This window comes from Aulonocara stuartgranti (genome assembly GCF_965226115.1).
Source record: "Aulonocara stuartgranti genome assembly, chromosome: 1".
NCBI classification, from domain to species: Eukaryota; Metazoa; Chordata; class Actinopteri; order Cichliformes; family Cichlidae; genus Aulonocara; species Aulonocara stuartgranti.
Genome location: NC_138939.1, coordinates 4,869,478 through 4,886,421, shown reverse-complemented (window position 1 = coordinate 4,886,421; position 16,944 = coordinate 4,869,478). Strand labels below are relative to the sequence as shown.

Sequence of the window (16,944 nt, the reverse complement as noted above, 5' to 3'; positions counted from 1 at the left end):
CTTGAAAGAGGAAACAGAAAATCACAAGAATTTTCTTCAAAATTTCTACATAGTATTTGCACAAAAAGGAAGAAATAACACATCTAAATGTGTATATATTTTTAATTGTTAGTTATACTGAAATATATATCAATAGAAGCACAACACCTAATATAGGTCATGGATAATGCATTAGTCTTTTCAGTTTCTGCTGTTGAAACTAGTAGTCATCATTTTCTGAGAGGAAGAGTCTCTGATTGATGAGTTATTTTCAGGTTGAGATTTTGACCAGGCCATCGCCACAGACCACAGGAAAATAAATAGACCTGTGAAGAGAAAGACATAGTTTGTCAGTTCTTCTATTAAATGATCAAAGTCCAGTTAATCCTTGACATGATGATCACATACTAACCTTGAAGGGAGTTCAATACGGTGAATATGTAGATCCCAGCAAGTGAAACGTATGTAGTGCTGGCTAACCCCCAAGGTAACCCAAGCACACAGCTGAGGCCCAGCACTGTGACACAGTCCTTCCATAACCTCTTCTTTCTCTCTTTGTTTATCTTCTTCCAGTCACTGCTGCTTCCAAAGCTTCTATCACCCCTTCTTAGTTCCCAAATCTTAAACACCACCAGCCCCAGCATGCAGGCATTGAACACAACCACGAAGAAAGGAAAGGCCACGGTAGTGATGTAGCTGACTACGAGGAGCTTTTGTTCAGACTTGCCACTTATCCAGCACCTGCTCATTATTAAAGACATAAAAAATGGGTTTGCTTAGAAATAAAATCTCCTGGCTCACTCTAATATTAAGTGATATCAAAGATAGTTTCTTACATGTGTTGTGTTAAATTGCTGTTGCTGTATTTCAGAGTGTATTTGCCATAAACACGTGAAATCCCACAAACAGCTGCAACCAGTGTAGGAAAACCTGCAAACATGGAAGACAGAATTAATGTCAGCTGAATGTTCTTTAGGACAGCGTGAGGCATTATTATCACTGTTTCTCTATTTCTCAATGCTGCTGCAACACTTCAACACAATCCACTTTCATTTAAAGATTTGTGACAGTGTATTGCAGAGCAGCGTCCCACCTAAACGACACTCACCCCATCCAATCAGGCTGAGTTTGAGCAGGTACCTCCTCACATAGATGTTAAAGACCCGGATGAGCAGAAGGTAGAGGTGGAACCCCTCCAGAGCACTCCAGGTCAGGGTGGCCAGCAGGGACCAGTGTAAAACCAGACCCAGTACCAGGCAAGATGAGCTGTCCTCTTTTTCCTTCAGTAGTTGGGCCAGGAGGCTGGACAGCAGGAAGGTGAGATGGAGGCAGAACATCGCCACTGTTAGCTGCATGTGCAGACTTATGGATTTCTCAGGATACCGCCGACTACAAGAGAAACAAAATTATTCTCTTGTTGCCAACTGTGGAGATAGTGGATATTATCTTGCCTTTTTAGATGTGAGATGATGGTAATAACTCCACACTAATGCAGCAGATAAAACAATATGTAAGAAAGGCCATGAGGCTGTAGCCTCACTTCTCTAATGGTCTCTTAATAACTAGATGTAGCCACAAAGTTCACTTAATACCACACTTTGAGTAGCAGTCGCCTCATTTGCATCATATAATGTTAGAAATGTAACAGAATATGGGTTGAACTGAAATGGGAAAATCAACAAATTCATTAAACAAACAAATTACAAAGACAAACATGACAAAATCACTCTCAGGCAGATACAGTGGGGCAAAAAAGTATTTAGTCAGCCACCGATTGTGCAAGTTCCCCCACTTAAAATGATGACAGAGGTCAGTAATTTGCACCAGAGGTACACTTCAACTGTGAGAGACAGAATGTGAAAAAAAAATCCATGAATTCACATGGTAGGATTTGTAAAGAACTTATTCGTAAATCAGGGTGGAAAATAAGTATTTGGTCACCTCAAACAAGGAAAATCTCTGGCTCTCACAGACCTGTAAGGTCTTCTGTAAGAAGCTTTTCTGTCCCCCACTCGTTACCTGTATGAATGGCACCTGTTTGAACTCATTATCTGTATAAAAGACACCTGTCCACAGCCTCAAACAGTCAGACTCCAAACTCCGCCATGGCCAAGACCAAAGAGCTTTCGAAGGACACCAGGAAAAGTATTGTAGACCTGCACCAGACTGGGAAGAGTGAATCTACAATAGACAAGCAGCTTGGTGTGAAAAAATCAACTGTGGGAGCAATCATCAGAAAATGGAAGACATACAAGACCACTGATAATCTCCCTCGATCTGGGGCTCCACGCAAGATCTCATCCCGTGGGGTCAAAAAATAATCATGAGAACCACACGGGGGACCTGGTGAATGACCTGCAGAGAGCTGGGACCAAAGTAACAAAGGTCACCATCAATAACACACTACAACGGCAGGGAATCAAATCCCGCAGTGCCAGACGTGTTCCGCTGCTGAAGCCAGTGCATGTCCAGGCCCGTCTGAAGTTTGCCAGAGAGCACATGGATGATACAGCAGAGGATTGGGAGAATGTCATGTGGTCAGATGAAACCAAAGTAGAACTTTTTGGTATAAACTCAACTCGTCGTGTTTGGAGGAAGAAGAATACTGAGTTGCATCCCAAGAACACCATACCTACTGTGAAGCATGGGGGTGGAAACATCATGCTATGGGGCTGTTTTTCTGCCAAGGGGACAGGACGACTGATCCGTGTTAAGAACAGAATGAATGGGGCCATGTATCGTGAGATTTTGAGCCAAAACCACCTTCCATCAGTGAGAACTTTGAAGATGAAACGAGGCTGGGTCTTCCAACATGACAATGATCCAAAACACATCGCCCGGGCAACAAAGGAGTGGCTCCGTAAGAAGCATTTGAAAGTCCTGGAGTGGCCTAGCCAGTCTCCAGACCTCAACCCCATAGAAAATCTGTGGTGGGAGTTGAAAGTCCGTGTTGCTCGGCGACAGCCCCAAAACATCACTGCTCTCGAGAAGATCTGCATGGAGGAATGGGCCAAAATACCAGCTACTGTGTGTGCAAACCTGGTAAAGACCTATAGTAAACGTTTGACCTCTGTTATTGCCAACAAAGGTTATGTTACAAAGTATTGAGTTATATTTTTGTTATTGACCAAATACTTATTTTCCACCCTGATTTACGAATAAATTCTTTACAAATCCTACCATGTGAATTCATGGATTTTTTTTTTCACATTCTGTCTCTCACAGTTGAAGTGTACCTCTGGTGCAAATTACTGACCTCTGTCATCATTTTAGGTGGGGGAACTTGCACAATCGGTGGCTGACTAAATACTTTTTTGCCCCACTGTATATTAATGTACACAACATTTCTTTAATTAATTACTTTACAAATTTCATTCACAAGTACATTTTTTTAACCATTAATATCATTGAGTTTGTTTTCTTAATGTTCAGGGGTTTTTTTTATGGCATTTCCAGGCCCTCGTAGCAGTGTTTCTTTGAGGCTACTTGACAGAAGATGTCTCTGGGGAAGTGACTACATTTTGTTTATACCAGTATCAACATGTTGAAAAAAAATAGTTCCCAAAATGTAAGCAGCAACTGAGCTTTTGTGACGCAATCTCTGCAACCTCACACGCTCATCAGTCTTTGCAGAGACAACTGTTAAAGGAAACTGTTATAAATGCTCAGATATAGAGACATTTCTTTATATAGGCCACCCTGACGAAACTTAGTAAAAATATCTGTAGTAAAAGTTTTACCCTTTAGTTCATAAGCAGCACAGTAGGGTCTCACAGTATTTGTGTCCTTAGAGGTTTTTGCCACAAACCACACTGAGCTGCTCTCTCCCATCGAATGGCAAATATAAGCAGATTAATACCCACAGCTTGATAATGATCAATTTATTAAACATTTTTCCCCCATGACTGTGGGCTGCTAGACTTTCAGAAGAAATGTGATCAGTTATGACGAACTGGTTTTGTGTTCCACCGACTTTGTCACAGCATAACTAAACTGGTTATACTTGTGAAATATATCTGATCTTTCACAACATAACTTCATTCTTCCATGACATATATTTGCACAAGGAACACTATAATGTGTATGGCCATATTATGTGATTTAATTTTTGTACATTGTTTTCAGGTGTAGTTTTGTTACACAAGGGCCTTAATTTTGTGATTTTTGTTGGAGAGCCAACATGTTCTGAGATCCCAAGTTGCACCACAAGGGGGCACCTCCGCCCTAGTGAGATGGTTTAGTGTAATGCTACTGCTCTTCATCAGATCTAGCAGAGGCCGTCTCATCATTTAATTATTTTATTCAGTTTAGTAAGTAATAAGGCCACATGTGGACCTTATTCCTTACTGTGGCCTTATTGTCCTAAAAACTCCCTGACAAGCCTTCAGTTAACCAAAATGCTGCAGTAAGAGTCCTGACAGGGACTAGAAAGATAGAGCAGATTTCTCCTGTTTTGGCTTCCCTTCATTGGCTTCCTGTTAAATCCAGAATTAAATTCAAAATCCTGCTCCTCACATACAAGGTCCTAAATAATCAGGCCCCATCTTATTTTAAATACCTTGTAGTACCATTTCACCCCATTAGAGCACTTCGCTCTCATACTGCAGGCCTACTTGTTGTTCCTAGAGTATTTAAAAGTAGAATGGGAGGGAGAGCCTTCAGTTTTCAGGTCCCTCTTCTGTGGAACCAGCTTCCAGTTTGGATTCAGGAGACAGACACTATCTCTACTTTTAAGATTAGACTTCAAACTTTCCTTTTTGCTAAAGCATATAGTTAGGGCTGGATCAGGTGACCCTGAATCCTCCCTTAGTTATGCTGCAATAGATGCAGGCTGCCGGGGGATTCCCATGATGCATTGAGTGTTTCTTTTTCAGTCACTTTCCCACTCACTATGTGTTAATAGACCTCTCTGCTCTGAATCATACTTGTTATTAATCTCTGTCTCTCTTCCACAGCATGTCTTTATCCTGTCTTCCTTCTCTCACCCCAACCGGTTGCAGCAGATGGCCCCGCCCCTCTCTGAGCCTGGTTCTGCCGGAGGTTTCTTCCTGTTAAAAGGGAGTTTTTCCTTCCCACTGTCGCCAAAGTGCTTGCTCATAGGGGCTCATATGATTGTTGGGTTTTTCTCTGTATCTATTATTGTACGATCTACTGTACAATATTAAGCACCTTGAGACGACTGCACTTGTGATTTGGCGCTATTTAAATAAAATTTAATTGAACTGAAAAATTGAATATGGTCCACGTAATTAACATGCCAAGTAAAAGTAAAACCTGACGATTAGTTTGTCTCGGTGGGATCTGTATTTGTCTTGGTCTTTGAAATCTGTTACGGTTAAGACAGGAGGAGCTAGCTTAGCTCGCGCATGCTGGAGTTGCGTGTAGCCTTCGGCTTTGTCTTTTTTTAAACTTAAGTCTCCCTCAAAAGTACAACACCGCTCCCGTATATTTGAGTTAGTGAATTCACAGAGACAGTTTGATGTGCTGCCACTGTAACTGACTAAAGTTAGAGAAATAACAACTCTGGTCACTCTGCAATGTTGATGTGGAGATTTTGACTACACAGATAAGCCACTAGTATATGGTACAGTGCAGGAATGTTTGTTTTATTAAACTATGTGTGGGTAAAAAGAGTGTGATTTGTAGCTCTGAGTAACAAACAAGCGATATGGCTGTTTAGATTTTGGTTTATATTATTTATATTATCATTAAGTTTATTCTGATTTTGGGAATGTGAGATAAAGAGATTCAGACGATTTGTAACCGATTTTGAACACATGAATGTGTATAATTAAAGATCTGACAGAAGCGAGAGAGGAAAACAAACTACCTGTCGTCCATCTCATCAGTTACCTGTTTTTTTTCAGGACCAGATATAATCTGTTGGCTGCCCTCTCACTAGGGGCGTGTTACACACACGCACACACATATGTGTGTCCCTTTTAAATGTATATATATTTATTTATATTGATACCTCTATATTTATCTTAATATTTATCTAAAAATATCTCAATCTCTACACTTCATTTTATATGAGTGCTTGATGCTTGTTGCATATTTGCTGCTATGACAACTCAATTTCCCTCTGGGATTAATAAATTCTGATTGTGGTTTTGATTCTATCTGTGACTTTGTTACAGTGGTTTGACTTTAGAATGAAAACACTTTTTGATTAAATAAATCCAATAATAATATGTTTTTAAAAACATATTTTTCATCTCTTTGACTAAAATACCATAAAGCATACTACCTCTGTTCAACTGAATACTGTGGAACTTCACAGTGTGAGACAAAGCAGTTCACTCTGGATATGTACATCAGGATATGTACTGCTGAAGTGGAACTGTGGATAAACTTGCAAATTGTTTATTTTCTCCAATTTCTTATTTGATCACAATTGGGAACTGAAAACTATAAAGTTTTAAATGTGAATAATATGACATCTACTCACTGTAGATAAATATAGATGAACAAACTGATCAGTGCGAAGGGGGCGGAGAATCCTGATCCAATGTAAGTGATGTAGTTTAGCTTGTCGGCATCAGCTTTTGTCACCGATATTCCTGGATTCTGCAACATAAAAAGATGAAGTTGTTGTTTTGAAATGTAATTTACATTCACGTGTTTGATGGACATCTGTACAGGAGCATCTATACCTAAATTTCCCCATTCCCATGTTAAAATGGCGAGATGTTTACATGTCGGAACAATAAATGCTTGGGACTGTGTTGGTTGGTTCACCCTTCATCACAATTATATGATGAGTGAATTATTGTAGAAGTCATCCATGTGCTGGCAAAGCTTAAAATTAAGTGTGTGTGTCTTAGAGTGGCAGGTGTGCTTGTTACCGTACTGGGTCTGTGACCAAGTGTTTTGTGTTTTTGTAGTTATTTTCTTTGATTTGATGTTTTACACAATTTTGGTTCTCTTTATGGTTTTCTGCTTGTGTTATATTTATCATTCCTAGTCTTTAGTTTTCTTCTACTGTGCCTTCTCTGTGTTCCATGGTTAGTTACTTTTGTCTCATGTTTCTAGTTCCCTAGTAAGTCATGTCTCCACGTCACAGTGCTAAGTCCGCGTCTTTGTGTATGTCTCTTGTTTCCCGTTTTGCTGTGATAGTCTCGCCTCCCATGCTCAGTGTTTCCAGTTTTGCTTCCTCCCTGTCTCGTTTTGTCAGATTAAGCTCTGTGTTTCCCTCTGTCTGTTGTTGTGTTCTTACACAGTAAGAGTACAGCATACATTTGAAACAGCTCCTTAATTTAAATTGTTTATCAACAGTAACAGTTGTTAAACATTTATTAGATAAACATGGTGTTTGCCAAAGGCTTTTATGATACGTAGGAAGAGATTTTCAGCTCACCACAAGCAAAGCAAAGAACCTCTGACGTTTGCAGCTGCAAATAAATTCATGTGCCGTGTAATTTGTGTCACAGCCTTCATTGCTCCAGTAACCTATAAAGGAAACATTCTGAGTAGCTGAGTCATTTTATTTAGAAACAAACTAACTGAAGGTTGACATCTCCAAATGACCTGTTCCATCCTTTGCTGATGTTTCCTTCCAAAATACACACGTTCCACTTTCAACCTGGAATCAAAATGAACGGTAAACAGGTTGTTACATTTTCTATTTCAGATGTTCGTCCAACACTTTTGTCTTTTTACCTCTTTGTTGTGTTTGAAGGTTAACGTGATGGGTCGTGAGAGATTCTTGACTGCACGGTTTCCTGCCCGCACACATATGACTGAGTACCTAAATACTTCCAGACCCCCAAGAAGTCTCCTGCTTTTTTCGGGAGGACTCAGCTGAAAGAAGGATGATACATAACATTCATGTTAGGGTGAGATTAATTGGAAAAATTTTTTAACTTTATTCCTAGCAGACGTCTTGTAGTTACATTTCCACTAGTGGTGCAACGGATTAAAAATCTCAAGGTTCAGATCGGCTCACGGTTTTAAGTCACAGATCGGATAAATTTTCAGATCAGCAAAAAAAAAGAAAGAAAAAAAAGACAAAATTTTAACATTTACTTATTAACTTATTTAATTATTTTTTGGCTATTAAAACATTCAACTCAAGACTCATTCCATGCAATTGTATAAAAACTAATTAAGGTGCAATATAGGGCAGTACAGGGCTTTGTATCTACCACTCCGCTGTGATATAATGAGCGGTCACGGTCACGCAGCTTTCCGTTGCCCTGGAGGTCCACCCATTTGTAGTTGGGCAACAGAAGATGCCTGGGACAGTTCAGCCATAACTTTAAACTTTTCCTGCTCATACGTGCCTGGGTACAATCTTGTCACTGAAGTGGACGTGCAACAGGATATCATAGCGTGGCTCAAGCACGTTCATCATAGTTTAAACCCCTTATTTTGCAGAATGTCTGCAGCTAAACACCCCAGTAGCTTTTGTAATAGCTTTAGCCCGGTCAGACTGGGCAGCAAAGGGCTGCTTAAATGCCGTAAACTCCTCTGCTCCTCCACTTGGACCGCTAACGCTGGCCATAACTATCGCTTGACAGACTGACCACGCGCACCATACACATCCTTTTTTTCCTTCTTTTTCGGATCACGTGCGTGCCGAACCGTGGAGTGGGATCGGTTTGGGTTACGGATCAACCATGATCCGTTGCACCACTAATTTCCACATCACTTTAAGATTTTTTTTGAAAATGTTGGCTAGTTGCAGCTGCAGTTTGAAGTGCCACAAGTACAGTGTTATGAAAATTTTTTTGCATTTTGGTATATTTGTAACTTGGGTGTACTGCTGGATAGCTCGTTCAAACTCAGTAAGAAGCAAGTGTCTGCTGTAGTGAGATATAGCTTCCACCAACTGCGCCTAATCTCTATGCGGCAGCTCACCTTCTGACTGGTACAAGGAAATTCTGCTCTATTACACCTGTTCTAGCCGGCTTGCACGGGCTGCCCATAAAGTACCGTATTCAATTTAAATTATTACTTCTTACGTTCAAAACTATTAGTAAATTAGTGCTGAGTCTCGGGGTGACCATGCGTTTGCTCTGGCTGCCCCGGTACTGTGGAATACCCTCCCTCTCGACCTCCGCGCCTCTGATTCTATTGCACTGTTTAAATCACGACTAAAAACCCACTTATTCAATCTTGCCTTTCTCTCTAGTTAACATTTCACTTATGATTTTACATTATGCACTTTTATGCTCATTTAATTCCTTGTTTGTTGTGTATCTGCTTCTTCTTCTATGTATCAGTGACAGTTATCTGCTTGCATACTTAGTACTTGCTATTTCTATTTCTATTATCTTTCTTTTATTCTCTATGTTACTTTTTAAGCACCTTGGTATACCCTTGGTTTTCAGTATGCTTTATAAATAAAGTTTTTTATTTTTATTATTATTATTATTATTATTATTATTATTTTGCAATAACTGTCAACAATTTTTTTACATAACTGTGGAGGAATTTGTCCTAGTTTTCACAGTCAGACGGTCCTCCCCGGACGACCTGCTTGTGTGTGAGTGTGTGTGTGTCTCCCTCCCTCCCTTTATCACTCAGGAGGAGAAGCACACACAGATTTTCATTGAAGAGACTCACCTGCACCACCTTCGGGAATTGGGAGAAAATCACCTTTGGAGAATCGTACTTCTTTCTTGTTTAAGACTGTATTTGAGCACTGTAAATAAACGCACTGTCTGCTTTGCATCCAGAGCTCCGCACTTGAGTCCATACCTTCCATTAGCCGTGACACCAGTCTACTTTGCAGAATTGTTTTAATTCAGTCAAACAAGGATTTTTGAAGATGAATGGTTTGTATATAGTTGTGTTTAAATATCTCAAGCAGGATATCTTAAGTCCAGACTTTGATTAGACCCATGTGAAACATTCATGGTAGAGAGCTGAGCCACTAATGAAAATACAACCCAGAACACTTCTTCAGGTTCAATCTCAAAGAGATAGAGCTGTAAAGACAAATTGCATTGTTATGTTCAGGCCTGTGAAACAGGCTCTGTAAGATTTTTAGAATTATGTTGATGGACAAAACTAAATGCTCCAGAAGCTTTCGGATTCATGCTTGTGAAGCATGTTGTTGTGAGTTGGCTGTATGGCAGGCTTTTTATAGAACTGTAGTCAGAATGCATTGCATTACTGAAATAAAGGTTAACTTTGTTTGTAGACTGGTTGAGGAATTTGTAAGATATATCAGACAAACTTTAATTTTAGATCAAATTAAAGCAAACACTTCTCATTGTGGCCCTCAGTGAAACGTAATTGGACATCTTATTAAAGGAGCAACTTTTAATCAGTTTTCATAATAAGCAACAGCTGAGTGTGAAGAGACTCTGCTGGAGGAATGCAAGACGCATCAGCATTAGAAAATGTTGAACCTCCTGTGGATAAATAATTAAGGTTTGTTTTCTGTTGCTTTTAGCGTTACCAACCTTAAAATAACTGCTGTTAATTACAGAGGCCACCACCAGGACATCCACCTCAGACACATTTCCTATGCTTTCTTGTAGAGCTGATGATGGGATCTGAACTCTATGTTCAAATGTAGGTCTCACATCAACCTAAAAAGCATACACGAAAACATAACTTTAAAAAATGTGTTGATTGTCAGTAATTAGAGTTCATTAATACAAGAATACAGAAATTCAGATCAAAAGTAACTTTTTCACTTCTAAAAAGCACTTCAGCTCCAAATGACCTCACCTCTTGAAGCGAGTTTACTTTGAGTTGTTTGATGCCTGTCATGAAGCGGCCTCTTGGCTTGCAGGTCATAATTTTGTCCTCATAACAACTACCAACAGATATTTAACATAGTTCAGATATATAACCATGCAAACAGGGATATAACTGAGGATAAAAAAGACAAACTAATGCAAAGAGATGAGAAGTAAGATCAATTATTGGACCTTTCTCTGCTATTTGATTACTTCATTTGTTCATGGATATACATTTAAAGGAGAAAAAATGAAACTGCAAGAACTTGAGTTGAACAAAAATAAATTCTCTTGTACTGCTTTAATTTTAATTTCTGACAATAATTTAATAATAATGTTCATATTATCATATATCAAATTCTACAGCTTTGTTAAGTCTTTTGGCATTTCAAAATGGGACACTGCTACCTTTGGCATCAACGATTATAAACTCCTGTTTTAAATAAACATTTAACCTTGAGCCCTCAGCGTAACATTTGAATGTACTGTCTAACCGGTTAGTTTTCAAAGTAAACAGGCTTATTTTAACCCAAACTAGTGACTAAACTACATTTTTTACCAACTAATCTTGATTCGTACATCTAACCATTACTAATACATAAGAACCTCATAGTTTGATAAACATAAATATATTTAAATGAAGACACTGGTACATAGAACATTTTTAAATACTATGATGTTGTCTTTCACAGGAAAACAATGTGAGAAATTCAGACAAAGCTGCTGCCATGCCAGAGACCGCAGTGTTACTGCAGTTGGTTCTTTGATGCATGAGCTGCAGAAATGATAAGACAAGGCATAAGTTGTGGTATTTTAACCCAGTCCACATTTTTTTACTAAACCTAACTCAAAACTTTTAGCTGCCTAAATCTGTCAAAGCAGCTAACACAAGGCAAAAATAAAAATAAAAAACCAATATAAAAAGTACAGTAAAAAAGACAAGTACAGACAAAAGTCAACAGTGAGAGAAAGAGGACACAGAGGTTCGCAGTCTTATGATTTACGCCATCTCCAGCACTTCTGCCTACGTCTGAGCTCTTTAAATCAAGAAACATGAGCATCAGCTAAAATGTTAGAATTGTCATTTAAATAATGTTTCTAGATGAATCAAGTCTGTATTAAGTTTAACAAACACCAGCTTACACAATACACTTAAACAATAATACAAAATTATGTTTACTCCAAAGTGTTACACTGTGTTCCTCTAGTTCAGGGGTGGGCAACTCCAGGCCTCGAGGGCCGGTGTAACGCAAGTTTTAGATCTCACCTTGGGTCAACACACCTGAATCACATGATTAGTTCCTTGCCAGGCCTCTGGAGAACTTCAGGACACGTTGAGGAGCTAATTTAGCCATTTAAATCAGCTGTGTTGGTTCAAGGACACATCTAAAACCTGCAGGACGCCGGCCCTCGAGGCCTGGAGTTTCCCACGCCTGCTCTAGTTTATAGATCTGTGACTCATTTCTCCACTGTCCTCTCAGATAAGACTGGTCTTGCTCTCAGCATACAAGTATCAGTGTGTGATTTATATGTTAGAGGCTGTATACTAACACTCTAACAAGTATTATTTGATGATGAAGCCATGTAAAAACACCGAAAAGCAGCCACTGTAGAGATGAAAACATTTTAGCCAGTATTGACAGCATTTATCTAACATTTAACTATATACATTTTCAAAAACAGGAATGTGATATGTACAGTAAGTTGAATTACCCTATCCATGATTCACTTTTTCGGCATTCATCAAGAACATTTTCACAGAAGTCTGTCAAAGTAAAACACACAGGAATGGAAAGATCAAAATTAGCATAATGAATACATTTAAACAAGATTGGAAGCTGATTAAACGTCTAAGTGGCATCTAACTCCAGAGACACATGAGAGACAAGATGTTCTTTTACAAGTGTTTAATCAGCACACTTGTAGGGAGTTTTGTGAAACTGGTTGACTTAGAGTCCTTACTAGCTATTGGTAACAAAGAATCTGGGGTAATTTTACTTTTTCAAGGATTCATAACTTTGAGATATTTAGTGTGCTATTCACTTCACAAGTATACTCCTTTCAACATAAGAGTGATAACATGGTAGGTTTACTCACCACCAGCTCGGGACATAGAAAAACAGAGGGCTGTTGTGATAAAAAGTGTAATCCACATTGCGTCTCACTCATCAACAGATATAGATCTGCTGTAAGAGGTTGAGAGGATATTTTTCTGTCTGGTTGACGTTTGCTGAATGAGGGGGAGTTTCACATCTACATATATCACATGCTTTAACAGATCTGTGGTTCACAGCTCAGATGAGGAAATGACTCACATCAGGCTGTTTTTTGTTCAGTGCTATCACAATGATCAAATACTTTTAAGCTTCTGCTTTAAATTTCCACAGAAATATTAACTGAGAATAGAGACTGGTACACTGTGTAGAAAAAACAGTAGAGCCATTTAAGAGTCTGTCTGTGAAGACAGTTCTAATAATTTATGTATTGTAAAAAAAATAATAACTTAGAAACAAATACAAATATTTGTGCTGTAACTGAATGGCTGACATTAGATGGCATCTAGAGGAGGACATTTCTAAATCATACAGTTTTCATGTGTAGAAAACAAAAGGTCAGGGGACCATGGTCAAGAAATACTGATACTTACAGCTTACTGAGGAAGTGAAACAGGAGCTTGCGCCACACCAGTTCTACAGGTTGCAGCACACAAAATAAGATGCAAATCTTTGAATATTAAATCTTTGAAGGTTACGGGTCTGCACTATATATTATTTCTCTATTCTTACTGATGTATTTCTCTTTACATAGTATTTCATTTCTATTCAGTTAATGTTTTATTCTAAAAATGCAGTTAGTAGTGTTTTTTTAAGCTTACCTTAGACATTAGAAGTATTGGATGCAAGAGATTTGTGGTATTCCGGGTTTATCATTTGAAGTAATGGTAGGAAAGAAAGTATTCTCTGCTTCTCTGTTTTGTGGGTTAACTGGTCCACGAGAAAATAAAGACATTCACAGTTTGTTCAAAATTGATGAACAATTTGTGATGAACAATCAAAATATGATGACAACAATCCAGCCAAACCCAAGACACCTCATAGAAAAGATTAAAAAAATAGAAATAAAGATTTAAACATGTAGAAGTTAAGAAAGTTGACAAATGTAAAACTGAAAACAGATTACTTTTGCAAAGCTCCATTTCAAGTCTTAAATAAATGATGCATAAAATTCTGTAATATTAGAAGCTGCATCACTGAGGAGCACACCAGGAAAGTTACATCTGCAGGATGATTTCATTACAACAGAGCTATTATGCTCGTTTCCCTATCTATATTAATATTCTTTGAATGTTCAAGCTTAGCTTTGCAGAATTCACAGTTCAGTAAATTGTTTATCACATATGTGGTATGGAATTTCTTAATGGATTCTGAATAAATTACTCACATTGATGAGTTATCACTATGTGGTCGTATAAACATTGTTATCTATTTGACAGGGGTCACTGGACTGCAACTAAAGTACTTTTTGAATGTACATGTACTTTTTCACTATATTTTGGCTGTTAATAATATCATGCTTGGTACTTCATAAATAATAATGTTCATTATGTTCTTGGCAGAGGGAGGAATAACACCTCATTGGAGAAGGTGATTCATGACAACGTTTACTTTTTCCAAAATATCTCAAAGATCACGTAACAAGTTGTGGTTCTGAGTTATGATAGAAATATTCACACAGGCAGCATATAACCACGTGACATGACAGGCATTGAATCAGTTTGAGAGTTGTCTGCTGGAGACTGTGCTGCTATGGTCACATGAAAGAGAATTATCAGTTGTTGTTTTATTAAGGCCATTCGGGAGAATGGTGCGTCTGGCCCCTTTTTACAGACCATTCGGTCCTTGTACAAATATAAAAATATAAATAATAGAGCTCAGTTCGTAACACTGGAAGTAAGTTAGACCTGTTTCAGGTGGGTGTTGGACTCCGCCAGGGCTGCCCTTTGTCATGATTCTGTTCATAATTTTCATAGTTTTTTATGAACAGAAAATCTTTTTATGAACAGGATATCTGCAGCGCCGCGAGCGGTAAGCAGAAACAAGGGGGTTTGCCATTCTTGTTAACAACAACAACCCTGCCCACATATCAATCAAAGAACGGATTTCCTGTCCTGACATTGAACTGTGCACTGCTGGACTCCGGCTGTATTATTTGCCCAGGGAATTTACCCAAGTAATGTTGGTGGCTGTTTACGTTCCTTCCTCTGCTAACTCCACAGCTGCATGCGACACTAGAAGGTGCTTTATAAATAAAATGTATTATTATGATTATGATGATAATGATGATGTTTATTATTGTTACTATCCACTCTATTATTACTACCCACTCTGATATAGTACCGGGCTGTGGTTGACTCCTTTGTCAATGTGGCAAAGACCAAGGAATTGATTGTGACTTTAGGAAAACCAGGAAAACCTTGACTCCTGTTTCAATCCAGGGGTCAATATGGCCATTGTGGAGGACTATGAATACCTCAGAGTATACATAGACAATAAATTGCACTTTAAAAAACACCACTCCACTTTATAGGAAGGACCAGAGTTGTCTCTATTTTCTGAGGTCCTTCAACATCTGTCAGACGATGCTCAGGATTTTCTATGAGTCTTTTGTGGTCAGTGCTATCCTCTATGCTGTTGCATGCTGGGGCAGCAGGTTAAGGGTTGCTGATGCCAACAGACTAAATAAACTGATCCGCAAAGCCAGTAATGTTGTGGGGATGGAGCTGGACTCATTTAGGGTGGTGTCTAACAGGTAGATGTTGTCCAAGATAAGGACAAAGCTGGACATTACCTCCCACCCACTCCATGATGTGCTGGCTAGTCAGAGAGCACATTCAGTGAGACCGAGATTACCAAAAAGCACCACTGAACGGCACAGGACATCTTTCCTGGCCATGGCCATCTCACTGTACACCTCCTCCATCTAATACACTGTAAACACTGCAATAGTTACAGCCTTTTTCACACGCTTTTATCTACTCTGTAATATTCTTCTCAATATGATATGCATGCATAAATATGATATTTATTTATAATCACCTCTGTTAAATGTTGATATTTTTAATCGAGTGATTTGTATATATCAGTTCTATTTCTTAAAGTTGTTAAATCTGTAACATTGTACATGTATTGTTTAAATAGTTTAGTCTGTCACTGTTACTGCCTTGAAGCAAGTGTAACCAACATAATTTCCATTAATAAAGTACTCTGTTTCTATTCTGATTGGTGGCCTAATGATTTTATCCTTGATCTTTGCAGATGATGTGATTCTGTTGGCTTCATCATGTGACCTTCAGTTTGCACTGGAGCCGTTTGTGTTGTGTGTGAAAGTGGCAGAAATGAGAATTAGCACTTCCAATTCCAAGACCTACTGGGAGGACCACCAGGGCAGACCCAGTAGAGATGGAGGCAAAATGGTTAAGTTAAAGAGTTTTAGTAATCCTTCTATTAATAACTGAACTAAAAGAGACGGTTAAGCTGTTATCACCATTTGAAGAAACAAAACAAAACTCAGGTGTTGGTCAGTAAATGAAAAGTAAGTAAAAAAAGGATTAATCACCAAACACTCCTCCCCATCGAGCAGGAGCAACCAGTCACCACACACAGCTCACTAGCTGCAAACACCAGCATGGCTCTCTGGAACTAGAGCTCACCTTTTTCTGGCCTTAAGTACTTCTAATTGCTGATGGGAGTCAGCTGAATAAAAAAAGGTGGCACCTAAGGCAGGAGATATGGCCGGACACACGCACACAAGGGCAACTTCAGGAGGAGTTGCCCTTGTGTGGGTGTGGGCAGAAAATGGTAGATTTTTGGTTACTTATTATTTAATATTATTATTACAGATTAAATTATTATTATTACATATTACAGATTAAAAAAATAACAATCTAGAACTACTTTTTCAATCTAGAAACACATTTTTTTAAAATATTTTATCTGTATAGATAAAGCTACACAGCAGCAGCTAAAATAATTATAAAGCCCTATGAAGCTACCATGTCCGTTGAGCAGAGGACGGCACTGCTGAAAATAGTATAGTATAAAAGAGTGTAGAGCTACCCCCGAATTTCCTGTGCTAGAGGACTTCCCATGATGCACAGAGCAATTCGGCGCTACTGCGTGCCACAAAATGTTGCCTTCTCATAGTTTGTGCCCTCCTTATCTCTATGTGCTCTTCTTTTTTATCTTCTATTTCCCCTCACTTGGAACAA

The 16,944-nt window shown here is 38.7% G+C and overlaps 1 protein-coding gene across 4 annotated transcripts; it reads right to left on the bottom strand.

Moving 5' to 3' along the window:
- Positions 1–84: 84 nt before the first annotated feature.
- On the bottom strand, positions 85–16,380 carry LOC309702685 (adhesion G-protein coupled receptor G1-like). 4 transcript variants are annotated; one of them, XM_082527295.1, is made up of 14 exons: positions 16,293–16,380; positions 13,552–13,660; positions 13,324–13,366; positions 12,390–12,441; positions 10,666–10,753; positions 10,395–10,523; positions 7,642–7,782; positions 7,510–7,564; positions 7,340–7,431; positions 6,431–6,549; positions 1,088–1,368; positions 816–909; positions 392–720; positions 85–305 (listed from the first exon to the last, which is right to left on the bottom strand). In XM_082527295.1, the coding sequence occupies exons 2-14, from the start codon at positions 13,558–13,560 to the stop codon at positions 181–183; spliced, it is 1,557 nt and encodes a 518-aa protein (XP_082383421.1). In that variant the 5' UTR covers positions 13,561–13,660; positions 16,293–16,380; the 3' UTR covers positions 85–180. The 4 variants fall into 4 exon arrangements, with proteins under 4 accessions (XP_082383421.1, XP_082383424.1, XP_082383423.1 ...); XM_082527298.1 differs by lacking the exons at positions 13,324–13,366; positions 13,552–13,660; positions 16,293–16,380 and having other exon boundaries at positions 12,375–12,394; XM_082527297.1 differs by lacking the exons at positions 12,390–12,441; positions 13,324–13,366; positions 13,552–13,660; positions 16,293–16,380 and adding an exon at positions 11,959–12,341.
- Positions 16,381–16,944: the final 564 nt, after the last annotated feature.

Coding starts and splice junctions, on each gene's coding strand:
- LOC309702685 (XM_082527295.1), bottom strand. Junction 7,565..7,641: donor CCTTCAAACACAACAAAGAG/GTAAAAAGACAA, acceptor TTTTGATTCCAG/GTTGAAAGTGGAACGTGTGT. Junction 306..391: donor CGTATTGAACTCCCTTCAAG/GTTAGTATGTGA, acceptor TTCTCTTCACAG/GTCTATTTATTTTCCTGTGG.